At 41.3% G+C, this 20,214-nt stretch overlaps 1 protein-coding gene across 3 annotated transcripts in view; it reads left to right on the forward strand.

Moving 5' to 3' along the window:
• LOC126194637 (protein arginine N-methyltransferase 9-like) overlaps positions 1-20,214 on the forward strand; it is a 124,401-nt gene that overhangs the window by 76,130 nt on the left and 28,057 nt on the right. For all 3 annotated transcript variants that reach the window (XM_049932810.1, XM_049932808.1, XM_049932809.1), the window contains 2 exons: positions 2,040-2,617; positions 12,582-12,735. In XM_049932810.1, coding sequence (XP_049788767.1) covers positions 2,040-2,617; positions 12,582-12,735 — 732 coding nt within the window. The remainder of the gene's footprint in view (positions 1-2,039; positions 2,618-12,581; positions 12,736-20,214) is intronic.

Consider the following 20,214-nt stretch of genomic DNA (forward strand, 5'->3'; position numbering starts at 1 on the left):
CACTCTTTAATTACATAGTAAATAGTTTGCTCTATTTTGTTTACCTTTTGTGTACCTTTTTAATCCAGATTACTTGCGTATTGTGAATATATAAGAACACGCCTGCAGCTAGCAAGACTCACATAAATATACTATCTGTATTTGTAAATATTTATTTTGTAATGCAATGCATCTCATGTCAAAGGTCGTGGTGTAGCAAAATGTTATATCTATTGTATACATATCCCTTGTATTTACATCCAGTGTTACCATTCTGTAAATAAATGTGAAACCAAGTGTTGCTAAATACTGTGTATATTTGTGTGTTACCTGACAATGTACACTATGGGAATGGATTCACTGTGGATACCACGTAGCAGTGCACTATAAGTACTCAAAACGTAACACCATTTCCGTTCCATAAATGTTTCATTACCGATAACTAAATTTCCATCATTTTTGCCAGCCCCATCATTTCAGCACCTGGCTACACTTGGTCCATGGTATAATATTCCTGTAACACCTCCATCCGATGATGAGCCCACAGTGGCTGGAAAACTAGTTAATGGTATAATAAATCATATCTAAAATCCAGAAAAGCAGTTGGTGCCATATTTATACCCAGATAAACGACAAATGTTATATAAATAATAAGCTTACAAGTTTTATGAAAAGGATAGTTGCCACTCACCATATAGTGGAGATGCTGAGACGCAGACAGGAACAACAAAAAGACTGTCAAACAAAGCTCTTGGCCAAACAGGCCTTCATCAGAATTAGACAAAAAAAACCACACGAGTGTGTGTGTTTTGTCTAATCCTGATGAAGGCCTGTTTGGCTGAAAGATTTGTTAACGACCTTTTTGTTGGGCCGATCTGTGACTCAGCATCTTCACTATATGGTGAGTGGCAACTATCCTTTTCATAATATTGTCATTATTCCATCCTGGATTTTCCAAGCTTACAAGTTTCTTGTAAATGTTTCATTGAATAGTGTTTTACAGAGACAGCCTGTCTTTGTATCAAATAGCAGTGGAGCAGATTTCATTTGAGAGTAGAAATAAGTTGCTAAATAGTATTTGTGTTCTGTGAATTAGACCAGTGGCCACAGATATAATAATTAGCACAATTGCCCACTGCTTTAGTAGTTAGGCCAAGGGTCCTCTGATTCAATAGATGACAGGACAAGTGCCAACAACAGCACTTGCCTCTGTGTTAGGCACCCCAGGTAGTGCATTTAATAGTGATTAGAACAAGAAGCAACACGGTTCTTGTCTCTTTATAGTGGGAGGCCCATGTTTAATGGGATAGAATCATAGCGAAAGGGGTTCTGGCTGATGTATGTGTGTTGGTGGATTTGTTGATCAAACACCATGTACATAAATATTTCTAATGGCAAATAAACTTGTTTAAAGAGTTCATATCATCTCGCTACCTTGGTAGTTCACCATCCCTGTCATACATTCTTCTCTGTTTCTAGTGCCAACCTTAAAAAACCAAGGTGGTTCTGCTGCCTCTCGACTTTGTAATAAAAATTAATTAGGGAAAAGCACAACATAACAGTATTGTCATTAACATTGCGATTGCACCATGCAGGCAACACCAACTCTGTATTGGTAGCTTGGACCTGTGGTGGGGTGCAGTAAGCCTGTAATTTTCCAGTATTCAAGTAATTATTTGAATTCAGCCCTACTTACCCCTGAGTGAAGTGATATGTCTGTTCCATTTGATATGTATACACTTTGTTTCTTGTGAATGTGTAACTTTAATAATTGAAGTCTAAGTCTACCATGTATTTATGTTTAATGAATTGAAAACTACAATTTAATGTTTAATGCCATTTGACAATCTGTTTTCATAATGCTATCTGACTATATATTTGTTCATCATGGTATGACATTAAGAGCAATGGCCTCATCACTTTTCCACATTTTATTGTATGTTGTACTGTAATTAATAATGACACTCATTAATGGGAATTGATTTGTTATTCCAGTTAATGTGTGAGTTTGAAACAAAGGTTAAAATTTGATTTTTATTAATGTGAATTCAAATTTCTAGCTTTCTGGAAGAAAACTGTGTGTTGACATCAGCGTAATTGATGAAATTGAGGTCATACAATCAAACAAAACTCAGGAATTGGAGCACAATCTATCAGTGCAACAAGAAGATCCACAGACATCAACTTCTGAAATTCATGAAATGTTAAATGCAGTGCAGTTACAGCATGATGGGAACATATATGTTTCACAAGAGCTTGTGAAGAGCCTTAATGATTCTCACTGGATAAGTGCAGTGAGAAATGTGTGCAAGATGACTGAAGTGGTTTGCAGCCAAAAAGTACTAGATATGTCACATTTTCCTATGTTGGGTCTGAGTTTACTTGAAGAACAAAAAGATAATCCATCTAACAAAGACAGCAGTCTGGTTTGTATAACACAAATACCTGGTGATGAATTAGCAATTAGGACATGGGCAAAAATTCATGGAATAAACAATTCTCTCATAAAATGCATACGTGAACATGAGATCAGTGATTTAGAGTCAAGTGGACAAACATTTGATCTCATTATGACTCAACCCTTTGAAACAACTGGTGAGCTGAGAGAGAAAACATTTAATTCACTGAGCACAATCAGGTAAGCATTCCGTGTCATTTTGCATGGGATAGTTAAACTTTGTAGTATGTGACCAAACACACATTACAAAGCTGCACATAACAGATACTGGTGCAAAAATGTGCCCAACTGTAAATTTTCAAACAGAGTAATGACAGATGTATGGAGTCACTCTTAACACTGGAATGTTTACTTTCTTTCACCCTTCAACTCACCTTCATGAATATGTGTCTGAGAGGTCATGGTTTTGAATCCCAGAAGTTTTTCTCTAATTTTTCTTCCACATCTTCATATACATGCCCATGTTTTTGCTCCACTGTTGTGTGTGTAATTCACTAATTGTTAGATGTTGTATGATGTGCTGTTGCACATTTTCACCATAAAATTTTCTCTTCATTCAAGATAGCTGAATGTGTTGACCATAGATGTTGCATCAAATTTTGTTGAAAGATTGGAGATTTTCAAAGGTAAATAATTTGTAAGGTTTGCCAGAACTTAAGAGAAGGTGGAATCAGTGAAATGCAGGTGAAGTAATAATTCAATGGATTTGAAAACTGACAATCAGCATAGTTATTGATGAGAGGGTACAAAATCTGAAGCAGGATATATCTATTTGAACATCAAGCAAATTGATGAAGAGGCTGGGGTCAGCAAAGATTCTAGGCCAGTAATTTTGCATGAGGATTTGACCATTCTGTGATTGATTTCCAAACAGTTCACTTTCATGATATTTTTTTATCTATACTAGAATGGTGAAAAGAAATCTGCTAGTGTCAAACATTGGCCTTAATTTGAGGAAGAAATATCTGAGAATATACCTTTGGAGCACAGCATCGTATGGAAGTAAATCATGGAGTGGGGGAGGGGGGGGGGGGACCATAGAAGAAGAGAATGGAAACTTTGACATGTGGTGCTATACAAGGATGTTGAAAATTAGGTGGACTGAGAAGACAACATGTGATTTTCTCTGCAGAATAAACGAGGAAAGAAATAGGGAAAAAACACTTATCAAGAAGATAGGACTTCCTTGAAGACATAAAGGAAGTAACTTCCATGATACTAGAGGGAACTGTAAACTCTAGAGGAAAAAACTGTTGGAAAACACAGAGATTTCAGTATATCCAACAAACAATTGTGGAAGTTGTGTGTATGTGCCTGAGATGAAGTGATTGGTTCAGGAGTGGAAGTTATGGTGGACCACATCAGTCCAGTCAGATGACTGAGGGTTGATAAAAAAATATTCTTCATTTTTATCTATTCTATATCTGAAAACAAAGATGATATAACTTACCAAACGAAAGCATTGGTATGTTGATAGACACACAAACAAACACAAACACACGCATAAAATTCAAGCTTTCGCAACCAAAGGTTGCTTCATCAGGAAAGAGGGAAGGAGAGGGAAAGACGAAAGGATGTGGGTTTTAAGGGAGAGGGTAAGGAGTCATTCCAATCCTGGGAGCGGAAAGACTTACCTTAGGGGGAAAAAAGGACAGGTATACACTCACGCACACACACATATCCATCCGCACGTATACAGACACAAGCAGACATATGTAACCCTCTATTATATTTTTATCTATTCTGATAGAAGTGTATACTGGTCAACTGGTAAAATACAGATAATTACTTTGGTACATATACAGTGGTCACTAACATCAGAAATTATACTTTGAACTTGATAACAGTCTATTACAAGACTGAAACTCCTTTTCAGTAACAATTTCCTCCTATCTTCCACTCTTTCTTCAAAAAGGGAATCCAAGATTTATCGCTCAAGTTCCAGTTAAGTGCCTCCTGTCCCTCCCTCCCTGACTGAGTATTTGTGTTGTCCTCATCGTTTCATCATCATCATCATCATCATCATCATTATTATTCGTGACAGTGGACTGTGTAAAAAATTGGACTGCATAAAAATTGGGATTGATGACCACGCAGTTGAGCGCCCCACAAGCCAAACATCATCATCATCCCCATCCCTCCCTCACCCTCTCCCTTTCTCCCTCTCCCTCTCCGTCTCCCTCTCTCTCTTCCTCTCCTGCCTTACTAACAATAATGAGTTTGATTGATAAAAATAGGTAGCTTTTTTGCCTGTGTGATGAGGAAGGACTTTCCTGTGCTTAATCCAATGACTTTCAGCTGTCACACATCATTTAATTGAAATTGTTGATCAACAGTCTTTTTTTTTTTTTAGTACTTTGTCACAATTAAAACCATTTATTCTTAGCTAATACATATCATTGTATCAAACAATCGAAACTCCAAGTAGGAGTATCGACAATGTAGGAAAAGATACTCGTAGATTGCTAATTACTGTAAAGAAGATACGTCAAGTTACAGACAGTTGCAATTAATAGACATATACATAGAGCTTTTGGCCATAACATTCATCAGTAAAATAGAGACTCATACACACGACCCACACACAGGCAAGCACACCTAACACACACACACACACACACACACACACACACACACACACACACCAGCAATCTGGAGGTGGGGTGGTGGTGGTTGTTATCAATTCACTCTTGAAAGATTCAAGAAAACTTTGGACAGACAATTTTGGAGATCTAAAAATCTTTTTTCACTGTATACAATTTTAAACATAGATTTCTTTTCACTATATGATACACTCCTGGAAATTGAAATAAGAACACCGTGAATTCATTGTCCCAGGAAGGGGAAACTTTATTGACACATTCCTGGGGTCAGATACATCACATGATCACACTGACAGAACCACAGGCACATAGACACAGGCAACAGAGCATGCACAATGTCGGCACTAGTACAGTGTATATCCACCTTTCGCAGCAATGCAGGCTGCTATTCTCCCATGGAGACGATCGTAGAGATGCTGGATGTAGTCCTGTGGAACGGCTTGCCATGCCATTTCCACCTGGCGCCTCAGTTGGACCAGCGTTCGTGCTGGACGTGCAGACCGCGTGAGACGACGCTTCATCCAGTCCCAAACATGCTCAATGGGGGACAGATCCGGAGATCTTGCTGGCCAGGGTAGTTGACTTACACCTTCTAGAGCACGTTGGGTGGCACGGGATACATGCGGACGTGCATTGTCCTGTTGGAACAGCAAGTTCCCTTGCCGGTCTAGGAATGGTAGAACAATGGGTTCGATGACGGTTTGGATGTACCATGCACTATTCAGTGTCCCCTCGACGATCACCAGTGGTGTACGGCCAGTGTAGGAGATCGCTCCCCACACCATGATGCCGGGTGTTGGTCCTGTGTGCCTCGGTCGTATGCAGTCCTGATTGTGGCGCTCACCTGCACGGCGCCAAACACGCATACGACCATCATTGGCACCAAGGCAGAAGCGACTCTCATCGCTGAAGACGACACGTCTCCATTCGTCCCTCCATTCATGCCTGTCGCGACACCACTGGAGGCGGGCTGCACGATGTTGGGGCGTGAGCGGAAGACGGCCTAACGGTGTGCGGGACCGTAGCCCAGCTTCATGGAGACGGTTGCGAATGGTCCTCGCCGATACCCCAGGAGCAACAGTGTCCCTAATTTGCTGGGAAGTGGCGGTGCGGTTCCCTACGGCACTGCGTAGGATCCTACGGTCTTGGCGTGCATCCGTGCGTCGCTGCGGTCCGGTCCCAGGTCGACGGGCACGGGCACCTTCCGCCGACCACTGGCGACAACATCGATGTACTGTGGAGACCTCACGCCCCACGTGTTGAGCAATTCGGCGGTACGTCCACCCGGCCTCCCGCATGCCCACTATACGCCCTCGCTCAAAGTCCGTCAACTGCACATACGGTTCACGTCCACGCTGTCGCGGCATGCTACCAGTGTTAAAGACTGCGATGGAGCTCCGTATGCCACGGCAAACTGGCTGACACTGACGGCGCGGTGCACAAATGCTGCGCAGCTAGCGCCATTCGACGGCCAACACCGCGGTTCCTGGTGTGTCCGCTGTGCCGTGCGTGTGATCATTGCTTGTACAGCCCTCTCGCAGTGTCCGGAGCAAGTATGGTGGGTCTGACACACCGGTGTCAATGTGTTCTTTTTTCCATTTCCAGGAGTGTATAACAAATGATGGGGGTTAAAGAGTTAAGGGGCACTAAGCCAATCATTATCAACATTTAGGAACAACAACATTCAATTATGAAATTAGAATGAAATCCAGACCATTAGATGCTTACAGGTGTTGATAAATATCAATGGGGGTAATTGAAAATGTGTGACCCGACCGGGACTCGAACCTGGGATCTCTTGCTTATATGGCAGAAGCTCTGTCCGACTGAGCCGTCGAGGACACAGAGGATAGTGTGACTGCTGGAACTTATCTCTGGCGTGCTCCCCGTTATACCCACATTTCCAACTTACTGTCCACACACTACATTTGTAGTGTCCCTGCCCACTATACTCCATACTTGCGTCAGTCAATCTACTGATTCCCATAAGTGTTTGAGCAATGTGAGTGCACCCACACTGAAGAAGATCACTGGCCGGTAACCTGAACATGTCCAAAAGAACAGATACCATCTTCAGATACATTCAGTTATTGTGCAGAATACAATTCAGAACTGTTGTGTTGATTATAAGATTGAGTTCCTCAAACAAGAGATCCTGCAGAATGGATGGTATATCAATGAAAATACATAATACATCTAAAAACAAAGATGATGTGACTTACCAAATGAAAGTGCTGGCAGGTCGACAGACACACAAACAAACACACACACAAAATTCAAGCTTTCGCAACAAACCGCTGCCTCATCAGGAAAGAGAGAAGGAGAGGGAAAGACAAAAGGATGTGGGTTTTAGGGGAGAGGGCAAGGAGTCATTCCAATCCCGGGAGCGGAAAGACTTACCTTAGGGGGAAAAGAGGACAGGTATACACTCACACACACACACATATCCATCCACACATATACAGACACAAGCAGACGTGGATGGATATGTGTGTGTGTGTGAGTGTATACCTGTCCTCTTTTCCCCCTAAGGTAAGTCTTTCCGCTCCCGGGATTGGAATGACTCCTTGCCCTCTCCCCTAAAACCCACATCCTTTTGTCTTTCCCCCTCCTCCTCTCTTTCCTGATGAGGCAGCGGTTTGTTGCGAAAGCTTGAATTTTGTGTGTGTGTTTGTTTGTGTGTCTGTCGACCTGCCAGCGCTTTCATTTGGTAAGTCACATCATCTTTGTTTTTAGATATATTTTTCCTACGTGGAATGTTTCCCTCTATTATAACCATAAAAATACATAATACGTTTTTTATACATGGATTCTCCTGCCATCTCTTGGTGAGTAGACTTTTTATCTTCCCTGGTACAGAATATACGGTATGAAATATGCCCTAAAATGCAGGATTACATCAGCTCTAAGGGAGATAAGAGATTTGAAATTCTTTGTTTGTCACAGATCCTGCTACAATAGAGGCATAAGTGGTGTGTGTAGGTTACTTAGTTCATTAAAAACTTTGATCTGAAATATGATCTACAAAAAATCAACTGACCAAAGACCAAAAGCAATAAGGGCATCAAGTTCAAGAATGTACAGTACATTCTGCCAAGCAACCACATCAAATTTGAGTTGGCTCGTGACTAACTGGTGTGTGGCAGAGATGTACCTAAAGTTTAAGATCAGATATGTTAGCTACCTAAACACAATGCATACTGTGGTGGGGTTCATCATTGGGTTGGATCTCAACTGCTGAAAAATTGCTTCAGAAGTGAATTTTGATGCTGGCCCAGAGTCCAGTTGAAAAGTGATATGTTGATCACCACTGATGAGACTGAACAACTACTGCCTCTCTCTTGGTATTCCTGTTGGATGCATCTTGTGTGTTACATAAACCTGTGTTTGTAACAAGCGCTGTGTAGCATTCATGTCACTATTGTAGAAAACTGACACCATTTACTGCCAGAACCATAAGCAGTACAAATGGTGTAGCATATGCTGTTCAAAGCAGTTGAGATAATATGACAAATCAAAGTGCATCAACAATTGAATTTCCATTGTTGTAATAGTCTGGTTTATTAATACAACACTGAAAATTCCTGGAAGGAGTAAAGGTGACCATGCAGCTGAAGAATTGAGTGCTTGTCTGGTGCAGAAGCAAGACTGATATTGTTGTTCATCTTTTGATCAATATCCTTCCTTAGAGCTAAGTGACTAAGAGATGCATACACACACAAATGTACATGCATGGTTGTGTTAACCCTGCTAGATGCCGTTTCAGTGCATAGCAGTCTGGCTGGGTTGACGGGTTGTGTCAGGAGGAGAGTAGTTGAGAAGATTGAGAGGGAGAAAGGGAAGGTGGCCTTAAGGAATGTAATTGCCTGGAAGGAGAGGCAGGAAAGAAACAAGATAGAAACGTGGTATTGACGAGCTCACCTCAGCAGAGTGGTTGGGTGGGGAGGTGGGTGTGAGGGGGGGGGGGGGGGGGAGGAAAGGAAGACAAAGACTGTGGAGAGGATGTGTGGGTACAGATTAATAGAGTGTGGAGGGTGCATTGGGCACAGGGAGAAGGTGAGTTTGAGGCAGGGGCTAGGAGTTAGTAGGGATGAGGCCAGGGGAGTTGTGGGGTTAAAGAATGTGTTGTAAGGACAATTTCCTAGTACATAATTCAGAGAAGCTGGTATTCTGGTGGCAGTGAAGGGCAACAATTGTGAAGCAGCCACTGAAGTTAAGCCCATTGTTCAGATTAGATTAGATTAGATTAGATTAATAATAGTTCCATGGATCATGAATACATTTCGTAATGATGTGGAACGAGTCAAATTTTCCAATATGTGACATAATTAAGTTAATTTAACAACATACTTAAGTTAATATAACAACTTTTTTTATTTTTTTGTGTTTTTTTTAAATATTTTTTTAAATTTATATCTAAAAATTCCTCTATGGAGTAGAAAGAGTTGTCATTCAGAAATTCTTTTAATTTCTTCTTAAATACTTGTTGGTTATCTGCCAGACTTTTGATACTATTTGGTAAGTGACCAAAGACTTTAGTGGCAGTATAATTCACCCCTTTCTGTGCCAAAGTTAGGTTTAATCTTGAATAGTGAAGATCATCCTTTCTCCTAGTATTGTAGTTATGCACACTGCTATTACTTTTGAATTGGGTTTGGTTGTTAATAACAAATTTCATAAGAGAGTATATATACTGAGAAGCTACTGTGAAATAACCCTAGATCCTTAAATAAATGTCTGCAGGATGATCTTGGATGGACTCCAGCTATTAATCTGATTACACGCTTTTGTGCAATAAATACTTTATTCCTCAGTGATGAATTACCCCAAAGTATGAGTGAAAATAGGCATAGTAAGCTAATTTACTAAGATGTTTATCACCAAAATTTGCAATGACCCTTATTGCATAAGTAGCTGAACTCAAACGTTTCAGCAGATCATCAATGTGTTTCTTCCAATTTAATCTCTCATCAATGGACACACCTAAAAATTTGGAATATTCTACCTTAGCTATATGCTTCTGATTAAGGTCTATATTTATTAATGGCATCATACCATCCACTGTACGGAACTGTATGTACTGTGTCTTATCAAAATTCAGAGAGAGTCCGTTTACAAGGAACCACTTAGTAATTTTCTGAAAGACAGTATTGACAGTTTCATCAGTTAATTCTTGTTTGTCAGGTGTGATTACTATACTTGTATCATCAGCAAAGAGAACTAACTTTGCCTCCTCATGAATACAGAATGGCAAGTCATTAATATATATTAAGAACAACAAAGGACCCAAGACTGACCCTTGTGGAACCCCATTCTTGATAGTTCCCCAGTTTGAGGAATGTGCTGATCTTTGCATATTATGAGAACTGCTTATTTCAACTTTCTGCACTCGTCCAGTTAGGTACGAATTGAACCATTTGTGCACTGTCCCACTCATGCCACAATATTTGAGCTTGTCTAGCAGAATTTCATGATTTACACAATCAAAAGCCTTTGAGAGATCACAAAAAATCCCAATGGGTGGTGTTCGGTTATTCAGATCATTCAAAATTTGATTGGTGGATGCATATATGGCATTTTCTGTTGAAAAACCTTTCTGGAAACCAAACTGACATTTTGTTAGTACTTCATTTTTACAGATATGTGAAGCTACTCTTGAATACATTACTTTCTCAAAAATTTTGGATAAAGCTGTTAGAAGGGAGATTGGACGGTAATTGTTGACATCAGATCTATCCCCCTTTCCATGCAAAGGTATAACAATAGCATATTTCAGTCTATCAGGGAAAATTCCCTGTTCCAGAGAGCTATTACACAGGTGGCTGAGAATCTTACTTATCTGTTGAGAACAAGCTTTTAGTATTTTGCTGGAAATGCCATCAATTCCATGTGAGTTTTTGCTTTTAAGCAAGTTTATTATTTTCCTAATTTCAGAGGGAGCAGTGGGTGAGATTTCAATTGTATCAAATTGCATAGGTATGGCCTCTTCCATTAACAGCCTAGCATCTTCTAATGAACACCTGGATCCTACTATATCCACAACATTTAGAAAATGATTATTAAAAATATTTTCAACTTCTGACTTTTTGTTCATAAGGTTTTCATTCAATTTGATGGTAATACTATCTTCCTGTGCTCTTGGTTGCCCTGTTTCTCTTTTTATAATATTCCAAATTGTTTTAATTTTATTATCAGAGTTGCTGATTTCAGACATGATACACATACTTCTGGATTTTCTAATAACTTTTCTTAATATAACACAGTAGTTTGTATAATGTTTGATAGTTTCTGGGTCACTACTCTTCCTTGCTGTCAGATACATTTCCCTTTTCTGGTTACAAGATATTTTTATACACTTAGTAAGCCATGGTTTGTTACAAGGTTTCTTACGAGTATATTTAACTATTTTCTTGGGGAAGCAGTTTTCAAATGCATTTACAAAAATGTCATGAAATAAATTATATTTTAAATTGGCATCAGGTTCACGGTACACCTCATCCCAGTCTAACTGCTGTAGGCTTTCCCTGAAATTTGCAATTGTTAAATCGTTGACTGAACGTACTACTTTGGAGGACTGTTTAGTATTGCTGAATGGAGCTATGTCAAATATTGTAACTAGCTGTGCACCATGATCAGAAAGACCATTCTCAACAGGCTGAGCATTTATCTGGTTAAACTTATTTTGGTCTATAAAGAAGTTATCTATCAGTGAGCTGCTATCCTTTACCACCAGAGTAGGAAAATCAATAACGGGTGTCAAATTGAAAGAACCGAGTAATACTTCAAGGTCATTTTTCCTATTACCCTCTTTCAGAGAATCTACATTGAAGTCCCCACAAATAATAATTTGCTTCCCCCTGTCTGACAGATAGCACAAGAAGTCCAAATTTTTCAGAAATAGATGAAAATTTCCTGATGGGGACCTATATACAGCTACAATTATAAATGTGCCTTTATTTAATTTAAGCTCACAGGCACAGGCTTCTATATGTTTCTCTACACAAAACTTTTTTGTTTGTATACTTTTTGCACAATGATAACTTTTGACATATATGGCAACTCCTCCTTTCTCCATATTTTCTCTCATTACATTCTCAGCAATATGCTCTGCCATTAGGCGACCTACTTTGCTGTTGACCGCAGTTCAACAAAACTATTTATTTGGATGGACAGAAGTTACAACATAGTTAACTTGTATTTGTCACAGGGTGCAGTTAAATTTTGGAGTGCACTGACACACTTTACATATGTTCTTGTTAGTGAAAAATGACTGCCTTGTTACTGTTCATGAATACATTGATCACTAGCAGTGCACATAGTTTTTCTTTATCATTTCATTCTGACAGCAGCTTTATGATTGTCTTATTGGTAATAAACATTTTGCCTCCAATGGAACTTCAGCAGAGAGCTGCTGAAGTCGGACACTGCTGTGGGCCAACCTCCAGAGCTTGAAAATATCACTGGTTCTTTGTGCACTGTAAAATTCAGTATTTATCACCATGTCTGAACTTACTTTGAGACTTTTTCCTTCTTTTCTGTAGGAAACTTTTGAAGAGAGAAGGCATTCTGTTACCTAAGTCTATTTCTGTAGACTGTAAGTTAGTACAGTCTGAATGGATTAAAAAGGTATCAGGAGTATGTGATATCAGTTGCACATGTGGGTATGATATCGCTGATTTCATCAATGAGTACCAGGTATGTTATTAACAGTTGTACATCTGGATTTTTTTGTGTGCATTGCTGTAGATTATAATAACTTGTTGTTTGATTATTTACTTTAGATTCTGGGTTTGTTAAGATAATGAGTATTTTATGTGATTATTTCCAAAGTGCCACTTGAAACATGATTCAAGTTTGGTATGACAGAATGGGCTATCTGGTGAAGTTACACATTTGTATACATATGAACTCAACTGACCTTTTTTGATCATCAGTCTTCTGACTGGTTTGACATGGCTCAACATGAATTCCTCTCCTATGCCAACCTATTCATCTTGGGGTGGCACTTATACCCAACATCCTCAATTACTTGTATACAATCCGACCTTTGAGAACCCCTACAGTTTTTACCCTCTAAAGCTTCCTCTAGTACCATGATAGTTATTCTCTGATGTCTTCACACATTTCCTATCATCTATGGGAAACCACCTCATTTGTTATCTTCTGAGTCCACTTAAGTTACAACATTCTTTCAATAGTACCACATCTCAAACACTTTGATTCTCTTCTTCTCAGGTTCTCCTACAGTTGATTGTTCACTCCCATTCTCAAACAGTGCTGGTTTCCAAACATACATTCTCAGAAAATTCTTTTTCAAATTAAGGCTAATGTTTGATACTAGTTGCTATATCAGAATAACATAATAATATCCAAAATACTGAAATGATTTATTCACAATGATACTGGTTCGAAACAGCACTTCACAATCCATAGCAATTACACAATTTGAGGGCACTCTAGTTCACATCCGAGATAGTTGAGACAGTATCCAGTTCCACAGGGTTCCTAGTACGTGCAGTCACTAGTCACAAGTACAAGCGAAGGCAGATGTGGGACTGCTGCAGGATGCTGTTGCAGTGGCCTATATACCGTCCTGGTAGTTCAGGAATACAGAGTGTGGTGGCACCAGTGGCCAAGTGGGGACTTGCTTCCATCTCGTGACACTGGCCCTCTAGTGATCATCTCGAAATGGACTACGTGGCCGGTCAGTGAATCTATATGCCCAGTCCATGTGTATTATCTTTGCAGCTGTGTGGCTGGCCACGCTTTGTGCATGTTGACATCCGCCACTGTCGGCCAGTGGCTGAGTGATGGCAGGTACCATACTCCTCCTCCCGCAGAAAGCTTGAAACAGCTGCTGGTGATATAGGAGACATCCATGGGTTCTTCATCAGATACGTGCGGGAGAGTGGCGCAGTAAGCCCGAAAATGTCCTCAGCGATGACGAAGACAGTGAAGCTGGAAGACAAGCTGGGGCTGAGATGGCAGAGGCAGCTGGAGAGGCATCTCCTCATCCAGCCCCCACATCCAGGAAGGGCATTGTGGTGCAGGTGTGATGTCTGATGCCGAAGGTTGTGCTCCCAGTGAAGGTGGCTGAGGTCCAGATGGACCCCGGATGCCAGGCGTGGCTGAACTGCCCTCAGAGCTAGGAGACTGCAAATGGCCAGTGACCAGAGGCAGTGGGATGCCCGTGATGCCACCCACTGGAACCAGCAGGTCCGTAGCAGGTGGAGGAGAAATCTGGCTATGGACCTGCAATCCGGCCATTGGTGAGGATCTGGCTGGCAGGCGGTCGACAGCTGCTGCGCCGATGGGGGACGGAGCTGATTAGCATGCAGCAACATGACTCTGTTCTGGATCTTGAAACGGAAAACCTTGCGGCCCTGCTGTTGGATAATCACACCCGGCAGCCATTTCAGTTGTTGACCGAAACCTTGAGCCTAAACGGCCATTCTGGGATGAAAATGTAGTGCTGACAGAGGTGGCACCGACCTGGGCACTGGGAACAGAAGAGTGAGGAGCGTCCTAGGCTGTTGACAATGCAAGAGCTAGGTGGGGCTCTTGTCATCAATTGGAGTAGACCTGTAAGAGCTGGGAAATAATTTGAGTGCATTAGCCACGGAATGGTCCCGGAGAGATATCCGCAGTTGCGTCTTGAAAGTGTGCATCATGTGTTCTGCCTCTCCATTGGACTGGGGATGAAAAGGGGGTGTAGGAACATGGATGCCGTGGTGAAGGCAGAAGCTGAGAAATTCTTGGCTGCTGAATTGAGGACCATTGTCAGTGACCATCACTTGAGGGAGGCCGTCAATGGTTGCGTTCTAAGGCAGACACAGTAATGGATGTGGTTGTAGCCATCTATGGAGAATACTACTGCAGACCCACTGGAGATCAGGATCCTGGCCTGTGGCCTCAGCAACTGTGGAACTAGTTAGTGGGAAGGATTCCACCGCCGCTTGAGCTGCTTCATCAATCTGAAAACAGAGAAGCTCTTCTTTGTCAAATTCAGGATCGAGGCCCCAGGGAAGGCACGAGAGGGTGTCTGCATTAGCATGTTCTGAAGTACGCTGGAAGTGAATGTCATATTGATCATGGTCCAGGAACAGTGCCCAGTGCTGCAAACGATGAGCTGTCCGGTCCAGAATTTTGGGGCATGGTTGAACAAAGCAATGAGAGGTTTGTGACCCATTATTAAGTGGAACTTAATCCCATACAGAAACATGTGAAATTTCTTGCGTGCAAAGATAACGGCAAGAGCCTCTTTCTCGATCTGGGAATATTTTTTCTTAGTGTTCAAAAACATTTTAGAGGCGTAGGCAATAGTGTGCTCAGAGCCACCAGGGAATCGATGTGCCAACACCCACCTCCAATGCATCTGTGGGCAAGATGAGTTGCTGCCGTGAGACAAAGTGGGCAAAGCATGGGGCTGTAAGCAGTTGTGATTTCAAGGTCTGTAAGGTATTTTCACAAGATGGAGACCAAGTGAAAAGTTCCCCTTTTTTACAAAGGTGGGAAAGACAAGCCATGGCTGTCGCTGCTGCAGGAAGGAACTTCTGGTAGTATGCCACTTTACCGAAAAAGGACCGCAGTTGCATGAGATTGGTGGGTCTAGGCAACTGGATGATTGCTTGGATGTGACGATCTAATGTCTTGATTTCTTTGCTGAAGATCTTGTGTCCTAGATTTTCAATTTCCTGCTGAAAAAAGCAAAATTTGTCTCTGCGACAGTGGAGGTTATTGTTACGGAGAACCTAGAAGAGTTGTCGAAGATTCTGGAGGTGATCGTCCATAGTACATCCTGTAACAATCACATCATCAAGGTACTTGACACAGCCTGTGACTGAGTTGACCAATTGTTCAAGAAAGTGCTGGAAAATGGCTGGTGTGCTTGCAATGCCATACATGAGGCGCTTGAGGTGATACAGGCCATGTGGAGTATTGAGTGTGAGGAACACCTGAGAAGCATCATCCAAGGGTAACTGCAGATACGCCTCTGATAAATCAGTCTTGGAGAAATATTGGCCATCATGGAGTTTCGCCAATATTTCTTCTGTACAAGATAGTGGGTATGTGTCGACTTCTGATTGGGAGTTGATGGTCACTTTAAAATCACCACACAAATGAAGTTTTCCAGATGATTTCCTGACGATGGCAACAGGATTGGCCCATGGAGTGGAGGATATGGGCTACAGGACACCTTCTGCAGTGAGGCAATCTAGTTCTTCCTTGACAGGATTGCGGAAAGCGATAGGGATTGGACAGGCATGAAAATACGATGACGTGCACCAGGCATCAGGGAAACGTGTGCCAGAAAATTGCATGCTTTTCCCAATTCCTCGTGGAAGATATCTTGGTATTCATGACAAAGCTCTTCCAGGCTAGCATATCATACTTTGTCAGAAATCAGATTGACAGAGTCCTTGGTGGAAAATCCGAAGGCACGAAAGGCGTCGGGACCTAAAAGGTTGGCGGTAGTACCGCTGTTGACTATCAAGTATGTGATCATCAGTGTCACGCCACGATAAGTTGTAGGAAGATCGACTTGGCCCAGGAGAGGAATGCTGAGTTTTTTTGTAGGCCACTAGCCTGCAAGAGAAAGTCTGCAACAGGGGATCTCCAAGATTAACATAAGTTGCATAATTGATCAAGATAGCTGCTGCTCCAGTGTCGACCTGTGATTTTAGTGGCCTGTTGTGAATGGAGATGTCCAGGAGCAATTTATTGGAAGTGTCCTGGACCTCAATAGAGGAAATCTGATTCATACCCATCGGAGTGGTACGAGAATCTTTCTAGGGCCTGCATTTAGCAGAACGACACACCGAAAACAAGTGACTTTGTAAGGTGCACAGAGAGCAGTAGGCCCAACAATCTGGACAGTTGTCCCTGTCATGTTATTTGTAGCAGTCCAGACAAGACAGAAGACAGGGCGGAGTCCACTGGCGAGAAAAGTGGCCAGGCTTCTACCGAGATCGGGACAGGCGTGCAGGATGACGGTCAGGGTAGAAGGTGGCAACGTCTGCATCGTCAGTGGATGAGTTAGGGACCCTCAGGACGATGGGGCAAGAGGGCATGGACAGCAGCAATCTCTACCCAAGTCTCCAATTTTTGGCCTGCAGCGCGCGAGACTTCAAATGTTTGACCCAGTTCTAATACTTTGTCAAACGAGGGATCCTCAAGTTGAAGGGTGTCATGCTGAAATTCTCTGTCCAGTGCACCACAAATAATTGTATCACAGATCATTTCCTCAGCATATGAGTCCTTATATTTGGCAGTGATGAAATGGCATTTGCGGCTGAAACCTTGTAATTCAACTGCCCACTAGTGATATGATTGTGACGCCTGCTTTTTGCGTTGGTAGAAAACCACTTGCGAGGAAATAATGTGTGTGTGGCGCTGGTAAAATTGCATCAACAAGGCACATATCTCTGGAAATGATAATTCCAAAGGAGTGGACAATGGAGAAAACAGTAGACCATCGGTGTAGACCAGGATAGAAACAGAATTCCTGGAAGTGTTCCTTCAATCTTGTTTCATATGATTCCCACTCTTCAAGGGCTTCATCAAAAGAAGGTATGGCAAGAATTTGATGAATTGATTGTTGATGTAGTACGCTGACGAGAAGAGGCTGTAGAGTGGCCATGAGTTATTGCTGGTTCTCCGCCTGTTGCTGGATTAACCGCATGATGAGTGTTTCCAGAGATGTTGGTTCTTATTGACTCATCACCATTTTATTGTGTTATAGCAGAATAACACAATAATATCCATAATACTTAAGTGATTTATTCACAATGATACTGGTTCACAATAGCACTTCACAATCCATAGCAGTTACACAAGTCTAGGGCACTCCAGTTCACATCTGAGGTAATTGAGACAGTATCCTAAGTTCACAGGGTTCCTAGTACATGTGGCCACTAGTCACAAGTATGAGTGAAGGCAGGTGTAGGACTGCTGTACGGTGCTGTTGCAGTGGCTTATATACCATCCTGGTAGTCCGGGAATACAGCATGTGGTGGCACCAGGGGCGGAGTGGAAACTCGCTTCCATCTCGTGACACCGGCCCTTTAGTGGTCATCTGACAATGAACTATGCGGCCTATCGGCGAATCTATATGCCTGGTCCATGTGTGTTATCTTTGCAACTCCACGGCTGGCTGTGCTTTGTGCATTTTGACATCCGCCGCTGTCGGCCAGTGGCTGAGTGACGGCAGATACTACACTAGTAGTCTTCTTTTGGCAAAGAATGCATTCTTTGCTTGAGCTAGTTTGTTTTCTTTGTCCTTGCTACACCCTTTACACATTATATTCGTTCACTTTGTTTACTTGGTGGTCCCCAATTTTAATGTTAAGTTTATCACTAATCACATTTCTTCTACTCTTCATTACTTTTGTCTTCCTTCAGTTTCCTCTCTATCCATATTCTGTGCTTTGTAGACTGTACATTCCATTGAGTAAGTGCTGTAATTCTTCCTCACTTTCACAGAGGATAGCAATGTCATCAACATATCATCAATGATATTCTTTCCCTGAATTGTAATCCCACTCCAGAATATAATTTTTACTTCCGTGATTGGTTATTATTTATTTATTAGATTAGGGCCATCAGACCCTCTCTTACATTGGACCAGCATTCCACACATGCAGCATTTTACACATCATAGTTACATCATGACAGTAGTCTGAATAAGAAAAATAGATTAATCTATGACAATATGAGTAAAGAGTAATGACCAAGACCTAATAAAGTAAATACTAGCAGTATTTTTACAACAGCTGCTATACATAAAAATTATGATAAAAGCAATAATAATAACAGTAAAAGAAAAATTGAAATAGTAATGGTAAACATGAGAATAATTGGCAATAGTAATGAAGATTTGTGCAGATGTACATTAATATATAGGTGTATAAAGTAGCTGTTTACTGCTACAGCAAGATTTGGGGAAGGGAGATTTAAGGAGGCTGCATCAGTTAAGGAAAAAAAAAACTGGAAACTGAGGAAGATCTAGTAGGAAAGAAGGAAGTAATGGGGTGAAGTGCATTCATGTACAGAGGAAGGCATTACTGTTGCTTAAGTAGGTACGTCATTAACTGGTTTTTGAAGCCAGACATGTTTTTAAGTTCTCTAATATAACAATGGAGGTTATTCCAGAGTCGGATTCCTGCTACTGTAAAGGACTTCGAGAAGGTGACTGAGCGATGTAGTGGAACAGAGACGATTTTATTATGATGGGAATATGTGTTTCTGTCATGTTGTTCAGACATTAGCATTAAGGATGAGGAGAGATATGAGGGACAGTGTACATTTATAAGAAAGTAGATGAGACAGACTGTGTGGAAATTTCTGCGTTTGTCTGCAGGACAGTTGTGCATATGCTGATCAAAAAGTCGAACGTCACAGATATACTGGATGGAGGCATTCATGAACAGTTCCAGTCATTGTGAATTTTCCTGAGAGAGACCTTGTAGGAAATATTACTGTAGTCAATGATTGGGAGTATAAGCGTTTGTACTGATTTCTTTTTCAGATCGAAAGGGAAGATTTTTTTTATATTTTTGTAGGGCATGAAGGGATGCTGATGCTTTTTTGCACACTGCAGTTACGTGCTCTGCCCAATTTAGATATTCATCTATTATTACTCCCAAAATCTTTGCTGAGGGAGAGAAATTTATATTTGTTCCATTTAGGATTAGAGATGGTACGGATTCCCGATATTTTGGGCTAATGAGTTTAGAGTGACCAACAAGCACTGCTTGGGTTTTAGATGGGTTGAGTTTTAGTCCTATGTTTTGTGCCCATTTTGATAGTGCATCGTGGTCAGTATTGAAAAAGAGTATAGGTCCTAATACTGAGCTTTGGGGAATGCCTGACACTACCTGCCACCATTGTGATTTTATATTCCCGGACAGGACGCGTTGCTGACGAGACGTCATGTATGAGCGAAACCATTTCACTGCACTTGGTGAGAAATTTAGACCGCTAAGTTTGTCAAGTAAGATGTCAAAGTCAACAGTATCAAATGCTTTGCTGAAATCTAAGAAGCAAATGATAGTCACTTCTTGTCTATCCACGGCAAGTTTAAGGTCATCTGTCACCTTTATCAATGTGGATGTTGTGCTTCAATGTTTACGGAAACCTGATTGGTATTCGTCTAATAGGTTGTTAGCAGTTAGG

Source organism: Schistocerca nitens, chromosome 7, assembly GCF_023898315.1.
Source record: "Schistocerca nitens isolate TAMUIC-IGC-003100 chromosome 7, iqSchNite1.1, whole genome shotgun sequence".
Classification (NCBI taxonomy): Eukaryota; Metazoa; Arthropoda; class Insecta; order Orthoptera; family Acrididae; genus Schistocerca; species Schistocerca nitens.